Source organism: Gymnodraco acuticeps, unplaced genomic scaffold (genome assembly GCF_902827175.1).
Source record: "Gymnodraco acuticeps unplaced genomic scaffold, fGymAcu1.1, whole genome shotgun sequence".
In the NCBI taxonomy this organism is placed as follows: domain Eukaryota; kingdom Metazoa; phylum Chordata; class Actinopteri; order Perciformes; family Bathydraconidae; genus Gymnodraco; species Gymnodraco acuticeps.
In genome coordinates this window covers 2,021,133-2,041,958 of record NW_022992265.1, presented here as the reverse complement: position 1 = coordinate 2,041,958, position 20,826 = coordinate 2,021,133, and the positions used below count along the sequence as shown (strand labels likewise).

Here is a 20,826-nt window from a genome sequence, read left to right as displayed (position 1 = left end):
TTGTTAGTCGTTGAGACATGGTTCACACGTTGTGTCCCGTCAAAAATGTTAAAGTCCAGTTATGTTTCATGTTTTTGTTTAACCATTTTCTGTCTTGTCTCCCACTTCCTATCCTGGTGTGTGTCTTCCGCCCTCATCAGCGTCAGCCCCGCCTCTGATTGTTTCCACCTGTGCCCAGTTACCTTTTGTTTATAGTCCCCAGCTTCCCTTTGTTCTTTGTCAGTTCGTCTTGTCCTGTCTCTATACAAGTAGTCAGCGTGCCTGCGATTATTACTCACCTTGTCTCAAGCCTGATTTATACTCTCGAATTATTTTGTAAGTTTGTTCCTCACTTAGTGAGCGATTTTCTTTTGTGCCTTTTTGAACCTTTTTTGTCACCTCATCCAGAGTGTCGATCCTTATTTATTATCCTGTTTTTGGAATAAAGTATCTTACTCATACTTTACCCCTGTCTCCTGGGTTGTGCATTTGACTCCAATACCTTTGCGTTTCAAAGTTCGTGACAGTTACCAAACATTTTAATAAAAATTAGGGCTGTCAAGTTAACGCGTTAATAACCACTAATTATTTTAATGCGATTAACGCATGTGTATTTTTTGTCCTCGGCCGCCCCGTAGTTTCAGAGCGCATCGAGTTTAAAATATCATCTACAAGCTGATGCTGACAGCCCCGCTCCTGCCGCCCGCTTGCGGCAGACCACACTTCCACGCTCACTGGCAGGCACTGACTGGCCATCGGGAGGACCGGGAGGGTGTGTGTGTATGTGTGGTGCGAGCGAGAGAGAGAGAGAACGCGCACACCTTACGTGTATTGTTGTTGCTAGCATCTGGTGCTAGCTAGCTGCGCTAATGGATATAAGGAGCTGTTTCAATGAAAACAGAGGAGCGACATTTCGCCGACAACTGCGCCGAGCACTTGACTTTATGCAGGTAGCCAGACAGTGCGACGTTGTACGAAAAGTCAGCACACTCAGCACGGATAGTGCGCGCAACATGATTGCAGCGTCCAGGCAGCTCCCGTTCGAGCATATGCCTTGAGTTGCACATAGCTCCAACGATCCATCACAGTGTCTCGCCACACACACACACACACACACACACACACACACACACACACACACACACACACACACACACACACACTGAGCCGGCCCGACCCATTAAGTGACATAAGCGGCCGCTTAGGGCCCCGCAGCCACTAAGGGCCCCCCTAGCAACAAAACATTTTTCAAATCTCAGTACACCGTCGCCATGATAAGTATGTTTAATTAATTGTGTTAATATGCCTAGATTGCCTACTCTCAAAGTCATGTATTATATTATTGAGTAAATAAACCGTGCTTTACCTGAACCTCATCATGACACAAGAGAGGACGGCAGGAATGTAATTTCCCGTGTTCAGTGAATGCAACAGAGGCAAGACACCAGACCAACCAGAGCAACACATCCTCACTCCCAGGTCGGCCTATGTTGACGTTATGTCAAGTCCCCTGTCGGCTTTTTCCAACGCAAGGGGGGGGGGGCCTTAGCGTCCATTTTCAACGCAAGGGGGGGGACCTTAGCGTCCATTTTCAGCTTTCCGGGATGTCCATATGCTTCTATAGACGCTCATGGAAGCACGGCATTCGTTTGTGTCGGCTGCCCTTAAAGGCAATGTGAGCGTCCATTCTCATTGGATAACGGAGAATTGTACACCCGGAAGTAAGTATTCCCCTTACTGTCGATTGATTTTACAGTGATATCTGCACTACTCATCGACTAAAAAACACCAGATTATCCTTGTTAATTACACAACATTGATTGGTTTAAATTGTGTGCAATGCTTTTGTATTTTTCCCCTTCGATTCGGAGAAACAAATATGTTTTCGGAGTAAAGGATGGCAGAAGACACTACACTACCCAGAATCCCCAGCTATCGTTTGGACTACACCATGTGCTCTGTTTGACGTCACGTGATCTTCAAATTTCTCCCTGAAGAAAAAAAAAACATGGCCGAACTTCGTTTTATTCTCGATGGAAAATGCCTATTTTAAAGTTAGTTTGGCCATTAAAATGCGTTTTGATGTCATTTGATGCGAGAAATATGAGTTGTTATTTCAGATTATGTGTGCAGTGGATGTACATGATCTTTAGTTTGCTAGTTATTACGAAGATTACTTCAGGAAATTGCGTCCATAACGTTTTCATTGTTACCAAGGTGGTTGCTAGGGACGCTGCTATCGATATTATTTCTGTTATGTTGTGTAACTGTTTAATGGTGTTATCTTTATTGCTACCCCCTTCCCCGTCAATGTATAGTGTTGGTCCACAGCGAAAACATATTAGTTTAACAAAATCCGCATCTAAAGATAGCCTACGTTATTTTCCCCTGTGCAATTCCAGTCTCACATCTCACAGCACATCGTCATTAACAAATAACGGAAACAGACCGAAAACATTGAAAATAAATACAATAATACTTTATTCCGAGTGTGCTTGCTTTTCTCTTTGGAAGTCATCACATAACGGCATTGTAATACACGGTTCGGCTGCATTAAATATTACATATCTGCCGTAGTTCTGTATTTATAGAGCCCTGATGAGAAGACTTCTAGACAAACATGAGGAACTGAAAACGTGACGTGGATCATAAATATATCAGCCATTAAACAACATCTTACATTTCTTTTCACACAATACGTCTCCTTGCAGTATCAACACTAATTCGGCTGACTTTAATATTTGATCCAATTGGTAGATAGGCTGTATTTACACCATAAAGGTGCACACCTGATATAAAGGGACACCTAGTGGTTAAAGCATGTTATTGCATTTCATTATTTTTATCATTAGATATTAATAGGATCCCTATAAAGTATATTAATTACTCGTTATTCTCTACTAATAGTTCATTAAAGACTGTATATAATGACTATTTTTGCACATCCCTTTCAAGATTTCAAGATTTTCTAAGGTTTATTGACATATCATATAGGCCTACACAACTATGGTGTAGTTATGCATTGAATGAAACACTTGGGTCGCAGGTTCCTCAATAGTGCATTACAAGACATCTATCAATATTTGTGCGTACCTCCAGCAATGTTAACTATGTTTAAGCACTTATTTTAACTGATATTATACATAATGTATTATACTCTTATAAGATGTATGTAGATATTTCATCTCCGACCTTGTCAGGTATTGAACAATCAATAAATAAAGAACACAGAATTGTTGAATATAAAACACAGAATTTGTGTGATTATACTAAATGATTTACAAATAAACACCACTGCATATTTAACTGTAACACATGCTGATGTAACGCAAATGTTCCAACTTGAGATCAATAAAGTATATCTTATCTTAAGCTGATCGATGGCTATACTGCCATATTTGCAAAATGTGCCTCTGAACCTTAACAAGTGCATGTTTCAGGCTTATCAATTAATGTAATGTAATGTAATGTTATCAATTAACAACAGGGGTCACAAACATAAGACCAGCTGTTAAATAAAGCTCTTCTGACCTTAGCTGGCATGTGTGTATATATATATTAATGCTGCCCATTATGGGCACAAGTAATTTTCACCCATTTATTAATTATATGTTTTAAATGTGAGTGTTTCCTATCCCCTAAACCTCCAGGGATGTACACAGTTTAATACTGGCAACTTCTTATTATGGGAAATACGAAAACGTCTTTTAAAACTACAACTCCCAGTAGAGACGTGCCATAGATACAGAACATGTTGCGAAACAGAATAGCCAGCATTTGTAGTTCTGGGGACAGGGTGGGGGAGGGGGGACGCGGTGGACCCGTTCAAATCCAGTTTTGGACAGTCTGCGTGGTTCCATCCCATTTCAAGTGCTGTTCGAGGCTCGGCGTAACCCTCGGAGCACACTCTCCAATCACAGAGCTTGAGGACTGTCACGGGGTTTGTCAAACAGAGCACATGGTGTAGTCCAAACGATTGCTGGGGATTCTGGGTAGTGTAGTGTCTTCTGCCATCCTTTACTCCGAAAAAACATTTGTTTCTCCGAATCGAAGGGGAAAAATACAAAAGCATTGCACACAATTTAAACCAATCAATGTTGTGTAATTAACAAGGATAATCTGGTGTTTTTTAGTCGATGAGTAGTGCAGATATCACTGTAAAATCAATCGACAGTAAGGGGAATACTTACTTCCGGGTGTACAATTCTCCGTTATCCAATGAGAATGGACGCTCACATTGCCTTTAAGGGCAGCCGACACAAACGAACGCCGTGCTTCCATGAGCGTCCATAGAAGCATATGGACATCCCGGAAAGCTGAAAATGGACGCTAAGGGCCCCCCCGTTGCGTTGAAAATGGACGCTAAGGCCACCCCCTTGCGTTGGAAAAAGCCGACAGGGGACTTGACATAACGTCAACATAGGCCGACCTGGGAGTGAGGATGTGTTGACCAGAGAGTTGAATGGAAATAAACATCTGTCTTATTGGCTGACAGGTACCTATCCTTTGAGCTGTGACAATGTTTAAAATAAACTGTCAGTCGGACTCAGAGTTTTTGAAGATGGACATAAGAAAACATTTTCTTAAAAAATACGACAATTCTCAAGTGGTGGCTCACACAACAACCCCAGAGCCACCACTTGAACCAGGTAAACAAGGTATGTAAATGTCAGTAAACTTCCAAGTTATGTGAACAAGTAAGCAAAGCATAAATTACAGCTACGTTGACGTTACTTTGAATCGCGGGGGTAAGCTAAACCGTTAGCAAGTAGCTATAGCTAGCCAGATATATTAAATAAACACTTTGTCATACAATCTAAATGTAATATTTGTTAGCGTTACCTGGTGATTTCAAAGAATGCTCTCTGGGAAATGTTGACTTACTGTTCGACATGAAGCTAGAAGCTACCTTACAGTACACAGTTGATCCGGAGTCCTGTCAGTTAAAGTGTTTTATAGTTAGCTTAGCTAAGCATCAACCTAGCACTGAAATATATGGATGTTATGTGACAATATTTCTGAGAAAAAGTCAGCTGAAATGGTGGCATAGTTGCCACTGCTTCACGTGTCAAGAGCATGTTTGAACGTATTTGCAGCAGTATATGTGGCTGTTTGGCCACTGACGTTGCCATAACAACACCTGAATTTAAATGTGCAACCTCTTTTTGTGACAGATTTTTGCAAGAAATTATAATTCTTCTGAATGATATTCCTATTGACAGCTAGTTTCTATGTAAACATTATGAGATGGACAGCCAGTGAAAAACAGTTATGAAATACTATATGACAAAACAAGAATACAGTTTAAGTGATTTGTAAAATATCCATAAAGAAAAATCTGTTTACAGTTCTGTTTCATATGGGTGTTGAGAGATGTATCCATAGATCTCTTAATTTTGCTTTCAAAGTGCACCACATTGATGCTTTTAACTTCAATATTAAAACAAAAAGTCTTCGCGGGGAAGCATAACCCCGGACCCCCCTAGAGGAGGTGAGGACCCCCCTAGAGGAGGTTAGGTCCACGGTGTTTCCATGCTTATTTATACAATATGTGTGCTTATGCTAACATCTTAAGACAAAAGTTGATTCCGTGTTGTGTGTAGTGAGAACACGCTAGATTGAGGGGGGCCCCCAAGCCAAAGCTCGCTTAGGGCCCCCTAAAGTCTAGGGCCGGCCCTGCACACACACACACACACACACACACACACACACACACACACACACACACACACACACACACACACACACACACACACACACACACACACACACACACACACACACACTTTGTATTGTATTATTGTATTGTATGAGAGAGGTTCCAGGTTGAATTGAGGCGGATATTTGTAATGTTCAGAGGTTGTTGTGTTTCATATTCATGAGAATATTTGTCATTGATCAAATGATAATAAACAAACATTTGCATAAAGCATTTGTCCACTTATATGTTGATAAGAGTATTAAAAACTTGAAAAATATCCCTCTAAGGAACATTTAGAACAGATACAAAATGTGCGATTAATTTGCGAATAATCGCGATTAACTATGGACAATCATGCGATTAATCGCGATAAAATATTTTAATCGACTGACAGCCCTAATAATAATACAATAATTGATTTCCTTATCCTGACAATTTATGACAAAATAAAGCAAAAGGAAAATGTTTAGAATATAAATATAGAAATATTTATTTAGAACTACTACTATTATCACAACAAAGAATATCATAAAAACACAATAATGTATTATTTTATAATTTGATTTACCACTATTAATAGAACAAGTGAAATGATAATATTCATGATTTCATGACGGTTAACTCCAGGGAGGTGTTGGAAAAAGGTTAATGTCCATCCTTGTCTGTCTCTATAGCTGTGTTCCTTTTGTCTCCATTCCTATCTTATGGTCTAGAAATGGGATTTGTAAAGTCGTGCAGAAGCTTAGCTTACTTCTTCTTTGAAATATTGCATTAAATATTAACAACAAAAAAATCAAACTATAGTGATGTTTTTTTGTTTTGTTTGTTTGTCAAGGTTCAAAGTTATTTTATTTGTATAGCACATTTTAATACACAGAGGCAATCCAAAGTGCTTCACATAGGCATTTAATACATAATAATTAAAAACAATAAAAACACACAAACAATCCTATTGTGCTGTTGCCATTTGAAATTACAATTCCAAAATATCTGGTATAGATATAGGCTAGCAGCTGATTGAAAGTGCAGATGTTTCGTTCAAGATTTCTGAAGACCACCAGCGTAAAAAATACAATCTGCAGATTTAGAGTCAATGTTTTAAGGATATAAAATTGGTACGAGTATTTCTTGATTTACAATTTAAATGGTAAGTTTATTTGATTTTCAAATTTAAATCACATTTTCCTTTCTAATCTACAACTTTAAGATAGAAATGAGAACATGTTCATTGTTCCCAAAGTACAGTGTGTGGGCATAGCCTGTCGTTCTATCGCGTTTTAATCCTCTCAAATATCTATCAGTGATGTAAGGATACAATAGATTAGATCACATAAAGTACATACTTTGAGCTATGCAATATTGCTCATTTTCAAATCTAATTCATCAGGTGAGAAGGGAAGGGTGAAAAGTCTAGTGTTTCATTAAAACAGTCTAGTGGTCTTAAAATTAGTAAGTGAGCTTCAAGGTAAAACCTTGAAATGACGAGTAAAATAATATTTTATTGTAAGAACATGTAAAAAACATCTATATGAATTAGATCTATTATATGGTGTACAATGAAAGCATGAAAAGTATAAATTGATCTCACAGAAAATAGATTATCTATGATTGTTAACATCCACCAAAGAATAACATACACATTTACTGTCTATATAATATTATAAAATGCATACACAAATGTAAACTATACGCTTATCATGCTTTATGTCATTACCTTTGACCAAATTATGCAGCTATATTCTTATCAAGCCTGTGATCTGTTATAATGCTATAATGCTTAAACCCAACCTTTAATAAAAAATAAAAACACTATTTCTCATTCAAGTAATGTTCTAACTTCTAACATGTCTTAAACAAAAACATTTTCACCTAACAAAAAGAAAAAACTCATTGATAAGGGGAACATTTTTAATTGATCAAAGATGCAAATATTGTACATTTTTAGCTTTCAATGTGTCCTTATCAGTAAGTAACTATTCCGGTCCCAAATAGAAAGATGGCTAAATCAAATAAAAAATAAAAACATTGAATATTATCATCAGTCACTAATAGCTGAAACGTGTGCTTTTTTAAGAACTGCTCTTCTTTTGAATTGTTTCCTCAAGCTTTCTCTCATGTCTTTAGCTCTTAAGCAGTATATAAGTGGATTAATCATCGGGGGGCAAAGGCTATACATCATGATAATTACTATTCGCACATCAGCACTAAACGTAATGCCAACATTGCTGGCCAAATATACAAAACATCTGGGTAAATAATAGAGCAAGATTATGATCAGTTGAGGACTGCAAGTGGACAGAGACTTGATGCGACCTTGTACATTTGCAATCTTAAGTACTGCTATAATTATACAGCAATATGAGAACACGATGAATGCCAGAGGTCCCAGTAACATAACCATTGCATTCACAAAAGCAGGAAAACCATAAGGGGCCCGGTCAGTGCATGCTAGGATTGTTATACCAATATGATCACAGTAGCAGTGGTTGATGATGTTTGAGGCACAGTAAGGAAGAGGGTATGCCCTAATAACCATCATTAAAGGGCCTGCATGAGCGACAACCCACGCAGTAATACTTAGAATTAAGATAGTGGAGTTATTAAGAAGAATGGGATATTTGAGAGGATGGCAGACCGCTAAATACCTATCTAAAGCCATCAGGAAGAGAATATAGGAATTCACTGTGCCGAGATAGTGAACAAAAAACATTTGGACAAAGCAAGCTGTGAATGAAATAGTCCCTGAATGAAACCAATACTTGCTGATGATCTTAGGTAAAGTGGTTGTGCTAAAGAGAATGTCGCATGTACACAGATTCAGAATGATATAATACATCGGCTTATGAAGGCTGTGGTCCGTGGCAAATACAAACATAATTGTTACATTGCCCGCCATAGTTAGGAAATAAACAAAGAACAATATTGCTGAAACAAGGTCTTGGTACTCTGGATGAAGTCCAGGGAAGCCAGTGAGGATAAATTCAGTCACAGTGCTCTGATTCCCCTCTGCCATGATGGACTATAATGTCCTGAATACACTGTAAAGGAAATATGGGGGAAGTTATTCAACGTATAAGATACAGCTCATTAACACAATATCTGACATTTAAACAATAGCAGTGTAGCAAATGGTTCTTGATCTGTTAAAAACACTTTATACTAACTCTTATGCATTACAGTAGAATAAATAAAGCATGAGTATTTCCTGTAAGACTTTGCATCAATTCATAGGGCTCAAACTTGTACACTTACCTTTCTCAAACAGTTTGGCAGCATATTCTGAATCACCCGCTGGTTCAGATCTTTAAAAGACTATATCTTGTGATGAAGGTTAAAATCCATCCTTTCTTTATTCTCTGTGGATCAGTCTGCCTTTAATCCCTCTTAGCAACACCAATGGCAATTTTTAATCAAGCATATATAGAAATCCATTAGATAGAGCAAAAGTAAGACGAACAATATTTCTGATTTCGTGCCAGGTATTAATATCCTATTAGCTAATAGAGTAATTACCATTAAATTGGTCACTGGGGAAATTCAGGAACACTTACCTCCTAACATTTAATGAAATAACTGTTAATTTAATAATAACAACACATTATAAATCACACAGGAGTAAACAACTGTACTTAAATCAAATCCCAATGTGTACCTAATGTAACACTGAGGAGGGAGTGTTAACATCCCCCGTGTTTAATGGAGCAGAGGACCACAGTAATTTGAGATGCAATTAAAGGTCACCATGAGGCTTCTTTCAATAACTAAAGAACACTTGGTGAGTAGTTTAACCTGAAATAAGTTAATAAAAACACTTTTAAAAAAAGATGTTACGTCTGGTTACAGCTTCTTTGGTATGAGGGATTGTTGCTTTTCTCGAAGCTAATGACTTTGTTTAGTTTTTTTTAATCTAACTTCCATAATATGGGACTTTCTATGGACCAGGCTTTGAGTCTTCACCACCACTACTCTTCTCTTTCTTCTAGCTGAGGAAAATTCTCAAGTCAGGCCAAATAACTTTGTATCTACAGTGACATGTTTATTCAGTCCGTCTTAACTTATGCAATACCCCATTCACCTGCTTAGCAACTCAAGCATAATCGTCTGTAGCTCAACAACAAACAAAGCACTTCCAGATACACATTATTTTGTGATCATGTTTGAAGCCTTACATGGTCATATATACCTTGTTTTTTGTTTGATCATGCACTAAAACAAAACAGATTCTGGGGCATAGGAATCTGAGGGAGGAGGGTGTTTGAAAAAACATGCTTTATTTTTGTGAATTTACTTTTAATTTGGCTGGAAAAGATAAGAACAATTAGGAATAATTTAGACTTTGGCACTTGTTAGTTTTCCATACTTTCGATGAATGGAAAAATTACAAAAAATAAGAGAATAATTGTAAATTCAAAGTATAGCATTAGTCCGGTGTCCTCCATTTTCCCTGGCAAATTAGATGAAGAAAGTATTGGTTAAACAGAAGACAGAAGATAAGCCTAAATGTGAAACATAGTGGAAAACAAGACTGTTTTGAGAAGGTCTAACGTACAAAGAGAGGCCTGCACTCTCACTTTGACGCACACACGCACACGCACACGCACACACACACACCACACACACACACACACACACACACACACACACACACACACACACACACACACACACACACACACACACACACACACACACACACACACACACACACACACACACACACACACACACACACACACACACACACACACACTTGCTAATTAACTCCCTCTTGGAACTTGTGTTGTTATTTCGAAGTTCTAAGCCATTGTAGGTGTTTACGAAGATGTTTAATTATGATAAAGCACATAAACCTATACTGGCTAAAGAATGTGATAGAAACGTTCAACTTTTTTACACTTCATTTTCTGACAATGTAGAACTTTTCAGATGAAGACTTAACACAATTATTTGTTGTAGAAGGTTATAAAAACCTAATTGTAATACTAACTACAGTAGCTTCACTTGGATGAACTACAACAGGAACATGCTACACAAATACATCAGCAATTAAGAAACAACGTTAAAATAATACAGAATAGTATCATAGGGGTACTTTTACTTTTGATATTTTAAGTATACTTTGCTAATACTTTTATATCATTACATAGGCAACATTTTCAAGGCAGAACTTTTACTTGTAATGCAGTATTTTAAAATTGTTCTAATGTAAATGTGAATTAAATGAATCCTTCTAGGACTTTAAATTAGAGTTGTCTTTCTAAACAACCAATAATGCTTAACTTCATTGCATAAAGGACAGCAAGAACAAATATTGAACATAATATGCATTTTAGGTGGGAAAAAAACTTGATGTGTTCCCATTTATTCTTTTAACTTCTATATTGGAAGTGCAGTTGACGTTTTTAATTATTATTTTACAGTTCTTTCAGCAGTTTTTGATTGAATAATAAAAACAGAAGAGATATTATTGAAATAAACAGTTAATTCAACGCTATGTTTACTGAACAATAGTGCTGTTGTAAATGTGTGGAGGTTGGCAAAGGCTGACATTGGATTAATATGCAAGTCGGTCCCTGAAGGGCCTGCATCACGGTTTATGCAATGCATGTTTATGTTTTACATATTGGTACATATCGTGATATTTTTCCTTATAAAATACAGAATAAATATATTTGTCGAAAAATATAAAAATGATAATGTCACTATGTCTTAATTACATCTTTGTATTATGACTAGAAGTAAATATTAAACAAGAAACAAATCCACATGTTTTTTTTTATTCAACCAGATAAAAATTGCGGATACTGTGCAGAACCTGTATTAATATTGCAGATATTTGTTAAGATCGGGGAAAAGGTAGGACCCAAATGCAGACTACAAAAAGGTAAAAGGTGAGCTTCATTCCAAAAGCCGAAGGTTACAAAAAAACATGGCATGAAGAACTCAGGTTGCACAAGGTTACAAAAAACATGGCATGAAGAATTCAGGTTGGACAAGATTACAATGTGACCAATAAACTGACCGTGACTGATATGGAGGGAGACAGGAAAAACAATGAACCGATAGGGGAACACAGGGAAATACAAGACTAAATACAAAGAGGGGTAATCACAGGACGAGACGCAGCTGGGTAAGGGAGGCAGAAACACAAGGGCAACAGGTGAACACAATGAGACAATCAGACACAGGAGGAAAAACACAGGAAGGAAAAGAAGAGACAGGGAGAACAGAATGGCAAAACAAAACCCATTACCAGACACACAAAACTAAAACCGTGACATAACACCAAGATCGTGACAGAACCCCCTCTCAAGGGACGGATTCCAGACGTCCAAAACAAAGTCCAACATTTCCAAAAGGGTGGGTGGAGGGGGTCCGGAGGACGGGTCTGGGTCGACAGCCAAGAGGCAAGGCAGAGGAACAGGAGGTGGTCTCGGGCGGATGGCCCGGGGGGAAGGCAGCGTTCATGGAGGAGGTCTCGGGCGGACGACCCGGGGGCAAGGCAGAGTTCATGGAGGGGGTCTCGGGCGGACGGCCCGGGGGCAAGGCAGAGTTCACGGAGGGGCGAAGACCACAGCGGGCGAACTCAGGAGGCCGGGCATGAAGGCATCGACGGGACAGCTCCGGAGGACGACGTACACCGCAATGGGACCCCTCCAGTGTCAGTTGGATCGCCGGAGCACTGGGATCGAGAGCAGGAGCTGGTGGAACCCCTGGCGGGACAGGCGTAGACGGGATAGTCACCGGTGTTCCCGGAACAGGTGTTCCCGGAACAGGTGTTCCCGACGAAACAAAGGCTGGTGTCGGCAGGACCCTTGGCGTAGCACGTGTCGGCGGGACCCCCAACAGGACAGGATATGGTGTTGGCCAGAAACCCGGCGGAGCAGGTATCGGCGGGACCCCCAACAGGACAGGATATGGTGTTGGCAGGAAATCCGGCGGAGCAGGTGTCGGCGGGACCCCCAACAGGACAGGATATGGTGTTGGCAGGAAACCCGGCGGAGCAGGTGTCGGCGGGACCCCCAACGGCACAGGACATGGAGTTGACAGGACCCCCGACAAAGCAGGTGTCGGCTGGACCCCCAACGGCACAGGACATTGAGTTGGGACTTGAGAGGAGACTTGAGAGGGAACTCGAGAGGTGACTCGAGAGGGAACATGAGAGGTGACTCCAGAAGAGACTCGAGAGGGGACTCGAGAAGGGACTTGAGTCGGTCGGTACGCCGACAGGACACGGGGGGTTGGCGTCGGCCGGCGAACCAACCGGAGACGGGGAGCTGGAGTCGGCCGGTACGCCGACAAGACACGAGGGGCTGGAGTCGGCCGGTACGCCGACAGGACTCGGGGAGCTGGCGTCGGCCGGAGAGCCGACAAGACACGAGGGGCTGGCGTCGGCTGGAGAGCCAACAGGAAACGAGGAGCTGGAGTCGGCCGGTACGCCGACAGCACACGGGGAACTGGCATCGGCCGGAGAGACAACAGGAGACGAGGAGCTGGAGTCGGCCGGTACGCCAACAGGACACGGGGAGCTGGCGTTGGCCGGAGAGCCAGCACTGGAGCTGAAACTGGAGTCGAAACCATGGCTGGAACTGGAGCCGGAAACATGGCTGATGGGACCGGAACTGGAGCTGGGACCATGGCTGCTGGGACCGTAAACTTGGCTGTGTGGGCCGGCACTGGAACACGGAACCATGGCTGTGTGGGATGGTACTGGAGCACGGTACCATGACTGTGTGGGCCGGTACTGGAAACGGAACCATGGCTGTGTGGGCCGGCACTGGAGCACGGAACCATGGCTGTGTGGGCCGGTACTGGAGCACGGGCTGGCCTCCTGGCCTTGCGTCTTTTAGAGGTATTTTGGAGGTCTTTTGGAGGCTCCGTGGACCTCCAAACGCCAGACGGGATCCCAAGTAAGGGTCAGAGAATGGAGACTGGCACACAGGGCTGCGCGAAAAAACTCTGAGCCATTCAGGCAACGAGCTCCTCAACCATGGCATGTTGGCCACCTCCATTTGTGCCTTTTTCAGGACAGCCTCTTTGTCCCTTCTAGACGAGGTTATACTCCACTCAGCATGATGACACCGAAGGGAGTAATCCAGATCTAACAGATCCAAGTTAAAATAATTGGAATCCGCTGGGGCCATAGTGGGTCGGTTTATATTGTTAAGATTGGGGAAAAGGTAGGACCCAAATGCAGACTGCAAAAAGGTAAAAGGTCTATAAACGTAAGGCAAGCTTTATTCAAAAAGCCGATGAACACAAAAAAACATGGCATGAAGAACTCAGGTTGCACAAGGTTACAAAAAACATGGCATGAAGAACTCAGGTTGCACAAGGTTACAATAACATCAAAAAACTCACCGTGACTGACATGGAGGGAGATAGGAAAAACAATGAACCGACAGGGGAACACAGGGAAAGACTAAATACAAAGAGGGGTAATCACAGGACGAGAGACAGCTGGGTAAGGGAGGCAGAAACACAAGGGCAACAGGTGAACACTGAGACAATCAGACACAGGAGGAAAAACACAGGAAGGAAAACAAGAGACAGGGAGAACAGAACAGCAAACAAAAACCCATTACCAGACACACAAAACTAAAACCGTGACATAACACAACCCAGTCTCATGGCATTTCGTGTTCACCAACACGATTTTTAATCTATTGAGTCGTGTTCACCAACACGATTTCCCCCTTTTTTTCGTGTTGCACAGCACGATTTTAAAAGCAATGTATTTCTACTGGTAATGTGCTTCGTGCCTGCAGCACGTCTTTTTCTCCGGTCGGGTCGTGGAAGACCGGAAGCTGTGTGGTTCATAAAAACATGTTCTTACTCAATATCAAGCCACAATTATTGCTTTTATTTTAAATCGTATCATTTCGGACTTTTGTTGTGAGGAAAATAAATGGGGCTCAGAGCTTCAGAATACTGAAATTGTTACGATGTGTTAAGCAGGTATTACCCAAATGCAGATTAACGTGAAAATTCCTTTATTTTAAGGCTATACTAACAAAGACAGAACACAACACTCACCGAGGACAAGCCAAATCACAAGACGAACCGACACTGAACTAGACACACCAGGGAAACTAACGATGGGAGGAAAAACACAGGGAAAAGGACCAGACAATATACCCAGAGGAAAACATGACAGGGAGAACAGCAAAACACCCAAACCAAGACATAGAAAACGTGACATAACACAATAATCGTAACAGAAATCTGTATTTTTAAATATTTGTTTCCTTCTAATTTGTTATTCTTTTCAAAATAACACACTGTTATTTACTCACCAATAACACACAATTATCCTTGCTTTTATTTATTGGTTTGATTCCATAACCTCGGGATTTTTTGGCGTCCGTCAGGAACTGAATTTCAAAATAAAAATAATCAGAAACAGACGTAGGCCTATAAGGGACATTTCGAGCATCATTGCGATTGTCAACATTTCTGAGTTTAGGATGGCCGAAGACACTACACTACCCATAATCCCCAGCTATCGTTTAGGACTACAGTCCCTGTGATTAATCTTCAAACTCTGGGATTGGATGTTGGAGTGGCAGTGCGCCAAGGTTACGCCGAGCGTCAAACAGCTGTTTGAAATGGAACGAAACCACGCCAGACTATCCAAAACTGGAATCGAACGCCCCCCCAGAACTACACATGCTGGCTATTGTGTTTCGCAAAATGTTCTATGGGACGTCTCTACTGAACGTTTTCGTTTTTCCCACAATTAGAAGTTGCCAGTATTACACATTGGTGTTATCAAATGTAAAACATATAATTAATAAATGGGTGAAAATCGCTTGTATCCATAATGCGCAGCATTAATATATACCCACATGACTGCTCATTGTTACTTTGTAATTCTACTCCACTACAATTCAGAGGTTAACCTGGTATTTTTACTCCACTACACTTATTTGAGTTACTTTGCAGATTCTGATTAATTATGTGAAATATAAACAACCCTTAAATCAGACTTTAGTTACACCTGAGTAATGAAAAACTTGGGTCACAGGTTCCTCAACAGTGCATTACAAGACATCTATCAATATGTGTGTACCTCCACCATTAAACTGTCATATTCTGCACATTTCTTATTCTATCTACATACATAAGAGTATAATTCATATATATAATATCAGTTAAAATAAGTGCTTCAACATAGTTAACATTGCAGGAAAGCAATATATTAGACGTTAAGTACTTTGTCAGGCTTAATATTTATCTGTAGATAGATACCCCCAAAGTTATTTTCTTATTTAAAAGAAGACCTTAATCTGTTATTTAATGTTTAAATAAAGGTTAATTCGTTTTTCTGTTTTGCACCTCCTCCTATTAATATCTTTGTACATCCTGCACTAAACTGTTTTATTGTAGAGGTCACTTATAGTATCTTCTTGATTTTTTATATTCTATATTTCTATCACAGACCTTCTACTTTCCCCCTATGAAAATATGTACTCTTAATATTTTTGTAATCAAATATAACACATACAAACAATAATTCAATAACGTGCTTTAACCACTAGGAGGTGCACACAAGGTACACACAGCCATAATAACTTTTGTATTATATTATTAGTGTAGGACACTTATGTATGTACAACATCTGAAGATGTGTAGTTTTATTGATGCTTTCACATAATTTTACAGCATATTGCTATACTATTTCAGACTCAGTATTTACATTCTTACATTCAAAGAAAATCAGTAATATCTTTAAAAACGACAAGTCCTTTTATATCAGCTGTGCACCGTTATGGTGTAAATATAACCTATCTATGAATTAGATCAAATGTAAAAGTCAGCCGAATTAGTGTTGATACTGCAAGGAGACGTATTGTGTGAAGAGAAATTGAAGAAGTTGTTTAATTGTTGATATATTTATGATCCACGTCAAGTATTCAATTTCGGCGGCATTTCTTCAGTTTTTCCAAAGGTCTTCTCATCAGGGCTCTATAAATAAAGACCTACGGCAGATCTGTAATATGTAATGCAGCCGAACCGTGTATTACAATGCTGTTATGTGATGACTTTCAAAGAGAAAAGCAAGAGCACTCGGAATTAAGTATTATTTTATTCTTTTAAAATGTTTTCCGGATTTCATATAATATAAACACCAAATCCCAGCATGCATTGCGGCTAAAAAATCCAATCAGCGAGCTTAAACCGTAGCTGAGGATCTTGGGTAATCGCTCGAAATGCCTATGTCTGTTTCCGGTTATTTTTATTTTGAAATTCAGTTCCTGACGGACGCCAAAAAAGCCCGAGATTATGGAATTAAACCAATAAATAAAAGCAAGGATAATTGTGTGTTATTGGTGAGTAAATAAAAGTGTGTTATTTTGAAAAGAATAACAAATTAGAAGGAAAAAAAGATTTAAAAAATACAGATTTCAGTATCCTGAGGCTCTGAGCCCCATTTATTTTCCTCACAGACGGCAACAAAAGTCCGAAATTATACGATTTAAAATAAAAGTAATAACTGTGGCTTGATATTGAGTAAGAACATGTTTTTATGAACCACACAGCTTCCGGTCTTCCACGACCCGACCGGAGAAAAATATGTGCTGCAGGCACGAAACACATTACCAGTAGAAATACTGTGTTGGTGAACACGAATCAATAGATTAAAAATCGTGTTGGTGAACACGAAATGCCATGAGACTGGGTTGCATAACACCAAGATCGTGACAATATTGTTTCCTTTTACAAATACTTTGCAGATCATGGTGTGGATAGTAGTAATTAAATTAGTTATGACAAGAATATTTGTTCTCAATGCAATTAAAAAAACAAACATTTGTTAACACTTTATATTAAGGTACACAAATTAACCATCAACTAGTTGTTAATTAACATGCATATTAGCAGTATATTGGCTCTTTATTAGTCATTATAAAACATGTATTAATGCCTTATTCTACATGACCATATTCTACAAGTAATAAGCCATTACTTTAGAGTCTTTCCTCAATAACCCTCTAATTAGTGCTTATTTATTGCAAGTAAGTAAGTTGTTGTACATGGGTTTTGGTCTTAATATTCTCCGCTCAATTAGGGCCTAATAAGGCAGTAAGACCACAAGAATAGTAATTCTCCCATAATAACATATGATCTATTCTTAACAAGACATGAAACCATAAGTGTTAATTGTGTCTAAATAACTCAAAATTAGGGAGGCCTATTTATATCTAAGAATATGTTTAGGGGTATTGACAGTTCAGCTACCAATAGCAAGGCGATATTGACCTGTATGTTTCATATTTGCACATTTATATTTTTGTAAAATGTGTACTGAAGGTTAGATAGGAAACCGGGTAGCCTACAGGAAGTAGGAGAAAGTGAACTGAATAGCATGGCAGTAGACTACTACTAATTTTCCCTATGCAACCTGAAGAGTATAAGGGTCAAGTCCGTCAGAAAGCAATGACTGTACGTTTAAGTGTAAGCCTTACACTTACACGGTAAGGATTAGTAACATGTATTGTGTTTATGTGATGTCATTTGGAGATGTTTAAACTCAATGAGAAAATGCGTTAGCATACACGCTAGCGTTAGCCATACTAGCTAGCCTGTATACATGCTTATTGCACAGCTAGCATTAGCTATATTTACCTTGTTTACACTTAGCGGTCCTATGTGTTAATCTATGGATGTTACACTTGCATGTATGAGATCATTAAGTGCCTTGTAACTTATTTGTTTATAGTTTCACTCCGTTTGAATGTCACTGGACTGCAAATAAGTCAATAAAGGAGCATGGCTGCTCATTCCCTGGCTCTCAAGAGTTCGGCTGGCTGTTTTAATCTATGTTCACACTGAGACAGGACAACACATAGAGAGAACAGTACACCTATTGTGTAAGTACATACAAGCAGGTCACACAGTATGATCACAAATACGTAACATCTGTTAAAAATCTGTTTTTATTAAAAAAGTACAGGCTGCATAATTGTGTTCTCAGCCTTGGTGAAACTTGACATGTTTTGGTATGTGTCTGAACCTCTCTTTAGTGGTTCATTAATAAAACAGATATTTCAACGTGTGCTTACTTTCTTCATGTAGTACTGTTGAGGTTAATTTCAGTAGTTGTGTGCTATGTATTTACAAAGTGTGAAGAGGAGGCAACTTTAGAATAGAGAACCTGTTCAGGTCAATTAGAGTCAAACTACTAGCTTATTGGTTATGAACAAGACTTCACTTTAAAATAGGAAACATATTCTTAGATATAAATACCTAATTTGGAGTTATTTAGACACCATTAACACTTATAGTTTCATGTCTTGTTACCTAAGAATAGCTCATATTTGTTAAGGGTTATTATGGGAGAATTACTATTCTTGTGGTACTACTGCCTTATTAGGCCCATATTGAGCACAGCATATTAAGACCAAAACACATGTACAACAACTTCCTTACTTGCAATAAATAAGCACTAATTAGAGGTTTATTGAGGAAAAACTGTCATGGTTTTGGATTTTTGTTTTCATTTTCCACCTTTTGTTTTGAAATGTTTTCCTCCTTGTGTCTTGTCTGATCCTACTCCCTGTGTTTGATTTCCTGTCGTTAGTTTCCCTCCTGTGTCTGATTGTGCCTCATTGTGTTCACCTGTTGCCCTTGTGTTTCTGCCTCCCATGCCAGCTGTGTCTTGTCCTGTGATTACCCTTCTGTGTATTTAGTCTTGTCTTCCCCTGTGCTCCATGTCTGTTCGTCGTCATGTCATGTCCCTGTCACCTATGCTTGTCCGTGTCTCCTGCCTGTTCCCGTCGTAAGTTTGTTCCTGTCTGTCGTGCTCCCCGGTTTAGTTTCTGGTAATTAGTTTCTTGTTTTTTCCTGCCTTCGGCTTTTGTTAATAAAGCTCGCTTTTTGTTACCTTACCTTTTTTAGTCCTTTTTTAAACTGCACTTGGGTCCCATTTTCCACACACCCTGACAATACGAACAGACCAGTATGGACCCAGCAGTTTTTTCATTTAGCCAAGAGCTTTATGAGCTGAAATACAATCTGGAGTGTATTTTCAATGGCTGGAGGAGGGCCTCATCCAGAGAGGCCAAAGAGGCTGCCCTTAACGAGGCACGCAGGGAGGTTGACAGCAGGCCCTGGCTTAGGAGCTTGTTGCCTGAGAAGCTCCTCGTCTCCTGTTGGCTCTCCGGCCGACGCCAGCTCCCCGTGTCCTGTCGGCGTTCCGGCCGTCTCAAGTCACCTCTCCAGTTCCCTCAGGGCTCAACGCTAACTTTTAAAAGTGGTTGCCAGGCTGGCAACCAGGCATCAGCTTTTGGTTGCCAAAACAAAAAATATGGTCACCTTGTATGTTAAATAATTAAGATACTATACAGTTATACATCAACTTAATAATGAACATGTGAAACAAAAGAATGTTCAAATGCTTTACAATAAGTAATTAACACAATTAATTGAAACTTAAGTGGTAGTAAACTTGTCCTCCCTCAATTGCTGGTATACTAAATACCAGTAGTGCAGCTGTGGTCATGTTATTCACAGATCCCTTACAAATGAATTGAGCAAGTCACTAGTTTCTTGATCATCCGTTGTCTCCCTTTCAAATTTGGGTTTTCTTGACCTTTGTGCTGTCCCCCACCCAGTGGCGGCGCCAGAGATTTTCTCTAGGGGGTGCTGTGGGGTAGCTTGACGTTTCATAGAGGGTGCTCAAACATTAAGGGTTTCACATTAATGTACCGGGCGCTACAGTTGAATTTTCTACTGCAACACTCCCCACACGCACACACAGTGTACCCGCGACTGTTACAATGAAGGCTCGATAATCAGCTCACGGCATATAGGTGTAAGCAGGGGTAAGGTGCTATTTTTTACAAGTGGGGGATGGACCTCACCTCCTCTAGGAGGGACCTCACCTCCTCTAGTGGGGTCCGGGGGCATGCTTCCCCTGGAAGATTTTTTTAAATATTGAAGTTAAAAGCATCAATCTGGTGTTGTTTGAGAGCAACATTAAGAGATCTATGGATACATCTCTCAACATACATGTGAAACAGAACTGTAAACAGATTTTCTATTTCTTAATAGATATTTTACAAATCACTCCACTGAGATAACTAGACTAAAGTTAACTATCTAAACGCTGAGAGTTCTTTACTTCACCTCAGCTGAGGTTA

General features: G+C 39.8%; 1 protein-coding gene across 1 annotated transcript; it reads right to left on the bottom strand.

The window, feature by feature from the left end:
* Positions 1-7,718: 7,718 nt before the first annotated feature.
* Positions 7,719-8,693, bottom strand: LOC117540503 (olfactory receptor 2AT4-like). Its single transcript, XM_034207232.1, has one exon. The coding sequence runs from the start codon at positions 8,691-8,693 to the stop codon at positions 7,719-7,721; it is 975 nt and encodes a 324-aa protein (XP_034063123.1).
* Positions 8,694-20,826: the final 12,133 nt, after the last annotated feature.

Coding starts and splice junctions, on each gene's coding strand:
- LOC117540503 (XM_034207232.1), bottom strand. CDS start 8,693: ATGGCAGAGGGGAATCAGAGCACTGTGACTGAATTTATCCTCACTGGC.